At 36.7% G+C, this 7,675-nt stretch overlaps 1 protein-coding gene across 3 annotated transcripts in view; it reads right to left on the reverse strand.

Annotated features, from left to right (window-relative positions):
• LOC107685514 (uncharacterized) overlaps positions 1-7,675 on the reverse strand; it is a 58,766-nt gene that overhangs the window by 36,059 nt on the left and 15,032 nt on the right. For all 3 annotated transcript variants that reach the window (XM_016482110.1, XM_016482109.1, XM_016482106.1), the window contains exon 2: positions 1,820-1,857. In XM_016482110.1, the coding sequence (XP_016337596.1) occupies positions 1,820-1,857 (38 nt within the window). The remainder of the gene's footprint in view (positions 1-1,819; positions 1,858-7,675) is intronic.

Here is a 7,675-nt window from a genome sequence, read left to right on the forward strand (position 1 = left end):
CAAAATGCGATATCCGCCGAGTTATTCTGTCATGTTTTCTCACTTTTTTTCCAAACCGCGACAAACGCCAATCTCCCTTTTCTGCAGAATGCGATATATCCACTCAACCAATCACAGCGCACCATTCCACGCACCCTAGACAGTAATGGCAGTGCTTTGAATTCACCCGGCTTCCTAGTTTTCCTCATCTACTTTGTACTTTGTGATCGACAAACAAACTTAGGGCTGCACGATAAATCGCATGTGATTGACATGTGCATATCGTCAGTAAAGCCGGTTCTGTGATTAATAGTAAATCTCCATCACGTGCTTTCAGATGGAGCTGCATTTAATACACAGAGCCATAGATCACTGCAACATCGCGTTCATAATCGCAGATGAGTCGCATTCGATTATGAACGCGATATTGCGTAGCTTGTCAGCGAACTACGACTCTGTGTATTAAATGCCGCTCCATCTGAAAGCAGGTGACAGAGATTTACTACTAATCACAGAACCGGCTTTACTGACTAGATGCCCATGATAATCACATGTGATTTATCGTGCAGCCCTAATCGTGATATATATCGTTATCGTGATATAAAATTAGTCAGTGATATAAGATTTTGGTCATATCGCCCACCCCTACTGCCACCTGCGGGTGGTTCAGTGTGTTTAAAAGTATGCATTTAAAAATTAATCTCGTAACAAAATTTGTTGCAGTTGTAATATTGCAGTGTAAGTTATTTAATTTGAGTGTAACAGCCCTATTGATTAATCGCGATTAATCGTTTGACAGCACTAGGCTACTTCTTTTCAATGATTATTTCTGTAGGTTATATTGATGCGCCAGCAGGTGGCGACACTTGATCATTTTTATAAATGAATCATTTGAATCATTCATTCCGACTCATTTAAAGACATTGATTCATTCAGGAACGAACCACCAACCGTGTTTAGATTGGAGACACTGGACGGTTCGGGATGACTCTGCTTTAGATGATATCTTGTTTCGTTCAGAAATGCGTCAGATGTGGATCTAAATTCCTTTTCGAATTACATTGTTTGTTGTTATTACGACTTCAGTCAGGTACTTCAGAATCAGAAAAGGGTGACAGATGAAAGAACCGTGTGTATTTACTTATTAACAAGGTACGTATCTTTTGAATTTCACATATTTTGGCTTCATGCAGCAAACCCTGTCTGATAATGGAATCAGCTTTAAAAGCTTCCAGAAATGAGAGAGAGGGAGCAAATCTCATATATATGCTTTGTGTGAGATAAAATGAATGCTTGCCTTACTCATTCAAATTTATCAACAATATGAAGAGACATAAGAAGAAATAAAAGCAAGCAAAGTGATGTGTCAGTGGTGATACTGAGCATCCATTGAGTAAAATCATCATCTCTCCCTTAAGCACAAACCCAGAACCAGTCTCCAGTGTCACTGCACAGCTGAAGGCAAATACTATAAGCCTGCTTTCTGGGTCAGTTCTTAGGGGTGTGAGGCACAAAACACACAAACTTAACCAAAAGTAAATGCTAACTACGATAACAGCAAACTACAAGCCAGACTGGGTAAGCACTAAACTACATGCTGTTAACTAGGCTAATGTGCTAGCAATGTCTTTCTGCGGTTAAGGAGGAGAGCTGGCTCACTTCCCTAACTGAGATAATCTCTTCCTGTTTTGGACACCTTGGCCTCCATCTTGGAGCAGGATGCTTTTTTCCCCCTAAACATGAATTTGTGGTGTGGAGTGTCAAAGTGTGTCAGCGCTGTTGAGAGATCTGTCTAATTTAGTATATGTATGTTGGTGTAATATATAGGCAGCTCGCTTACCTGTTCCCCATCCTTCTGCACGGGAACTCCATCTGCTGCTGGAGAGAGAAGGAGATAAAAAGTGTAAATTATAGCAGGGTGCTTTGAGACTCAAATAGTAAAAGTATAAGCAGGGCATATACACTGAACAAAATTATAAACGCAGCACTTTTGTTTTTGCCCCCATTTTTCATGAGCTGAACTCAAAGATCTAAGACTTTTTCTATGTACACAAAAGGCCTATTTCTCTCAAATATTGTTCACAAATCTGTCTAAATCTGTGTTAGTGAGCACTTCTCCTTTGCCGAGATAATCCATCCATCTCACAGGTGCGGCATATCAAGATGCTGATCAAGTGTTGCGTTTATAATTTTGTTCAGTGTATTTTTGTGATTGGAAGAGTAGGTGGCTGTGATATAAACATTTCAAGGATGTTACAAGATCAGGGAGTGATTTCTTACAATAAAACACTGTAAACTACATCAATGCAGTCTACAGTACATCTACTGCCTACATTTCTTATAAAAAAATTTGAATTGTCTCTGTTATAGTAATTAGCATTTGCTGAGAACTTGGACCTTGTTTATTTGTAATTAATTTTCTCTTAGCCAGTTTAATAGTGTTACTGAGCATAATTGGTTGCACTGTGTGAAACTAAGCTTTATTAAAATGACTCTAACAATGATTATACCTTGCAGTCTACTCTGTATGTGGCAAAATAGTACAGAAATGATATAATCTTTTATAAACATTTAAGAAAGGTGAGTTGTTTAGAGTTTAATGGCTGGTGAACTTTTAGTATGAGTTGTCGTTGTCAATTCAATATGTGCTTGTCTCAATGATTAAGCTAGTGTAAATACACACAGGCGGTACAGTGAAACTCATTCAATAGAATACAGATATAAAGCATGATACATTTAATACTGATGTTGCAAATAGAAAAATTACTGTTTAACCAATAATGTTACTACATATTTAGCTTGAAAAATAGTGCATAAAATAAGCTTATAAAAAACAAAACAAAAACAGAGAGCTCTCTTTCAGACAGAAAGCAAATAATGACAAAAACAGAAACATCTTCAGGAATTTCACATTAAACAAAGGCAAAGCTAAATTTAAGTTGTTTAAAGATTGATCATGTTCTGTGATATTTGTTAATAAATGATACATTACATTAATGATAGAGTCTAATCATTTGCAGTTTAGGCCTATTTAATTTAAAAATATATATAATAGTCAAAAATAATGTTAAATGGTTATAATTATCCACAGAGATTGAAAATTAATACATTTAATAGAGTATAATTTAATAGGTATCAGTATTGGTATCAATATCAGCAATACTGGGTTTGATAGTACTTGGCAAAATTGTCATTTTAGGTGCAAATAAACACAAAAATTTTTATCGTTTATTATTTAAAATATTTAAATCACATCGTAACCCTCAACTTATTACAATAAATCTATATATATATAAGACATGCTGCTCCATCACAGTCATTTCCTGCTACTATTCACTGTCAAGTCGCATTACAGAACTACTTCTATAAAGTATAAAGCACTAGCAAGGGAGAAACACTAGCAATGAGAGCAAATGGTTAGGGCAGTCAACAACAGAAAATGACTGTGCACTGAAAACCGAATTAAATCAGATCCTAACACCTTTCACCTGCCTACGTACATGCTGTCCTTTCATTATAATCACAGCTTGACCTACTGATAAAACACTACAACAATAGAGAAAAGAGAGAGAGGGAGAGTACATGTGGAGGAGGCAACGGCACCAACCACTGCAACGTAACATTATTATAGATTTAATTCGTTCTCATGCACTGGCCCACTTCATAAGTGCCCTAATATAGTTAAATAATTACGCAATTCATTACCTAAAAAATGATGGGCCAAAACAGATACGGTGGAAAACAGGTCACCTGTATTCGGGCCTGAATGATTAACGAATCCTATCCTTTTATTTATTTATTTTGCTCCTTCCTTACACAGACTAATCCTGATTCCACAAAAACTTAATTACAGAAGGCCCTGTGCTAATTAAACTTAAACACAGCTTTGGTCTCAGGGTGATTTCTCACATTATTAAATGAGTAATATTCTTTCATAATCAGCCATGACATGGGCTAGGGTGTGTAACCTTACACTGTGCTAATTATGTTGGGATATTCAGAAAGGATTTTGGTGTTGGTGACCTTCCCTTGTTTTTCAGAGATGGTGAACGCTTGTACAGTAGATGCACTTGTTGCACTATGTTGTAATTAATGAAATCATGTGGATAAACAGGTGAGATTGAAAATAAGAGCTGTTGAATTAATCTCAGTGCATATTAAATAATTTTAAAAATTGAGATCATTGTCAGTTAGGCCTTTTATATGCTATCTAACATTCTTCTAAAAGTTAACTTAGCAGCCAGCAAATAAATATCATGGTTCACAGCTGTAACTTAAAAGAAACACTATTGGCTATTTTACAAAAGTGATGAACCAATATTATGGGTGCCATCAGAATGAGAGTTCAATAGTATTGCTTTCTCCAGTGAAAAATCATCTCGTCTGAATCTGGAGAGACATATGCACAGATCAAGCACCATTAACAAAGGAAAACAGTCAAAAAGAGTTCAAAACAAATATGTTGGTGAATTTAGATGTGAGAGAACAGCTGGACTTTTTCACTGGAAGAAGCTTTATTATGGATTATGGATTGGTATTTGTAGGCCTGAAGTGACGGTTTAAAGTTAAAATGCCTTAGTGATGTATTCATTTATTACAAACACACAATTTTTCACTTCACAAGACTAATACATTTAATGGAATTGTGTCATTTACTTGTGGATTATTGTAATGTTTATATGAGTTGTTTGAAGTCTCATTATTATGGCACCCATTCACTGCAGATGATCCACTGATAAAGAAGTGATGCAATGGTACATTTCTTCAAATCTGGTCAGATTAAGAAACAAACTCATCAACATCTTGGATGGCCTGAGGGTGAATCACTTTTCAGCAATTCTTCATTTTTGGGCGAACTGTTTAATTTGTTTCATTTATGAAGTTCTCATTAATAGAATAATTAGTGCAACCCAACAAATGCCTTATGTGTGTGTTATACAATGTGATGCAGAAATAGAAAGCAGTGTAGTTTGATATTTGAGAGGGAAACTGTTGTTGATCTCTCTGTCTGGGTGACAGAGTAGCTCTGTGGTCTGGAGTGACGGCTAACGTTGTGACACACTGACCTACTGATACACTAACACCAGCCATTTTATTCTGTCCCTTTAGAGATTACTCACTGTGTTCGTCAAGATCAGGAGCCAGACATTATGAAGATAAATCTGTGTCTGTCTGGCCCAATTAAATTCATGGTTTAAATGGCAAATTTGTGGCTATTAAGCCTATGTGTATTTACTATGTGCATATATCTGGTAGCGATTCTGGTGACCTAGATATTTATTTTGTGACTGGAATGAAACTCTTGTTTGATATGAAAGGTTATGACAGATTATTGCGAGATAAAGTTTAAAATAATATAAAAAAAATTAAGTTGAATTGTGTACAATTGCTACATAATCTCACAATTTACATCCACAATTGAGACAGATAAAGTCACATTGTGAGATATAGTTACATTGCAAGAGCAAAAGTTCCAATAATGAAATACAAATTCACAATTGTGAGATATAAAATCACGCCACGTTGTCACGCTTTGAAATATAAAGTCGCATTTCCTAGAAACAAAGTTGCAGTTGTGAAATATAAATTCCCATTGTGAGACAGAATACACACTGGGAGATATGACACATTTATAATCAATGAAGTCACAATAATTAGAAATACTGAAAAAATTGTAAGATATAAAGTAACATTGCAAGATAAATAGTCGCAATAATGAATGACAGATTCACAACTGACAAATATTAAGTCATTTTGACATAAAATTTGCAATTCCAAGAAACAAAGTTGACATTGCAATATGTACTCACATTTGGATATACAGTCACAATTACGATAAATGAAATCGCAAGAAATAATGACAAAATCGTGAGATATAAAATCAAACTGCAAGATAGAAAGTCGCAATAATGAAAAACAAATTCACATTGTGAGAAAGTCAGGTTGTGACATATAAAATGTAAATTCCTATATACAAAGTTGCAAAAATTTAGCAAAAGTCACCTTGTGAGATAAAAAACACTGAGAGATATGAAGTCACAATTGTGATAAATAAAGTCCCAATTGTGAGATATGTAGTCACTCTGATGTAGAATGGGGAGGCGGAATGCTCATACATGGAATTGAATTAATTGACAATTAAATTGATTTTTCTTTTTAGAATCTAATTTAACCCCTGATGATATGTCATTAATTGATCTAACTCTAATGTTGTTTGGAAGTAAACATACTAAACAAACTCCTGCTGACTGTATGACTGATTTGATAATGACTGGGAATTATTATTAAATGTCATTAAAGTTGAAGAAATTATAATAAGGTACTGCAGCATCTAATGGTCTCCATACTCTCAGCATCCTAAAAAACAGCAGCCAATTCAATTAAAGCTATGAATGTGGCACTCATCAGCCCATCCAGCTGGCAAACACCCTTAGGCCCAATCCCAATTCTATTTTATACCCCTTCCCCTTCCCCTACCCCTCCGCCTACCCCTTCCCCTTGTCCCTTGAAACAGAGTGTCAAGGGGTAGGGGTGAAAATATTCCCCTAAGAATTGGGACACCACTACTATGCCGTCACACGTCATCATACGTCGTCTAGCTCCTACAATACACACACCTATACTGGTGTGCTGGAGTGCATTAGAGCCTTTAATTACCGTTCTATATTAATGCGCTGCTCACACACACACACACACGCATATATATATATCGGAGATCGCGCAGCTCACACATCCAGGAGAAAAGAAACTTGTCAACACTGCCCCGCGACTTTTATTAATAACAGTTTAAATACTGAATCGCTACATTATATTTTCCAGCAACAAGAGGATAAAATCGCCAAAAATGCTTACATTTATGAGTCTTTTTCTTCGCTCGGGCAGCCATGTTGCCGCTGAAGCCGGTTTACGCTGAGATAATTCATACCCCTTCGTTTGAAGTGTGGTCCCGAAAAATCTTCCTTTGAAGGGCTGTCTGGCCCTTCCCTTACCCCTACCCCTCCAACCAAAAGAGAATTGAGACACCCCTACCCCTTCACGTGAACGCGCAAAACGGAGGGGTAGGGGAAAGGGGAAGAGCTAAGGGGTAGAATTGGGATTGGGCCTTAATGACCTTGAAGAAACTCAGCTAACCTACACTGAACCAGATAGATGATTCAATCACTTTTTGTTCCATTGTTTTAAGACCGGAATGTCTGACGAAAAATAACTAAATTCCCATGCTACATACAGTCTGGATGACTGTTTATTATTCACAAAAACCACAGAAATAAGCATTAATATTCAATATGAGCCTGTTTGCTCTGCAGGGCTGTTTGTAGTAGCGCTTTCTTCTCCTCTCAGCACTTAATCCCCATTCATCTCTTCCTCATTACACAGCGACTGTGATATTTTGGTTCCTCCTTCACTTTTGACCTTTGACCTTTCACCTGTCCACTGAATTAATCGCCTCCTCCAGATAAAACATATTTCCCTGACGTAAATCTTAAGGTGACTAAGGCAGTGTGTGCCCTAGATAACAATACAAGCAGGTACACACACATAGTAACACACCTTTGGGATTCATTTAGCCAAGATTAACACTTCACACACACACACACACACACACACACACACACACACTGTCTGTTTAATGGCTCTAAAGCACAGCTAACTGGATAAAGACTAAACAAAGGTAACTGCAAACCTCATAGGGTCA

Source organism: Sinocyclocheilus anshuiensis, unplaced genomic scaffold, assembly GCF_001515605.1.
Source record: "Sinocyclocheilus anshuiensis isolate Anshui unplaced genomic scaffold, SAMN03320099.WGS_v1.1 scaffold185, whole genome shotgun sequence".
Classification (NCBI taxonomy): Eukaryota; Metazoa; Chordata; class Actinopteri; order Cypriniformes; family Cyprinidae; genus Sinocyclocheilus; species Sinocyclocheilus anshuiensis.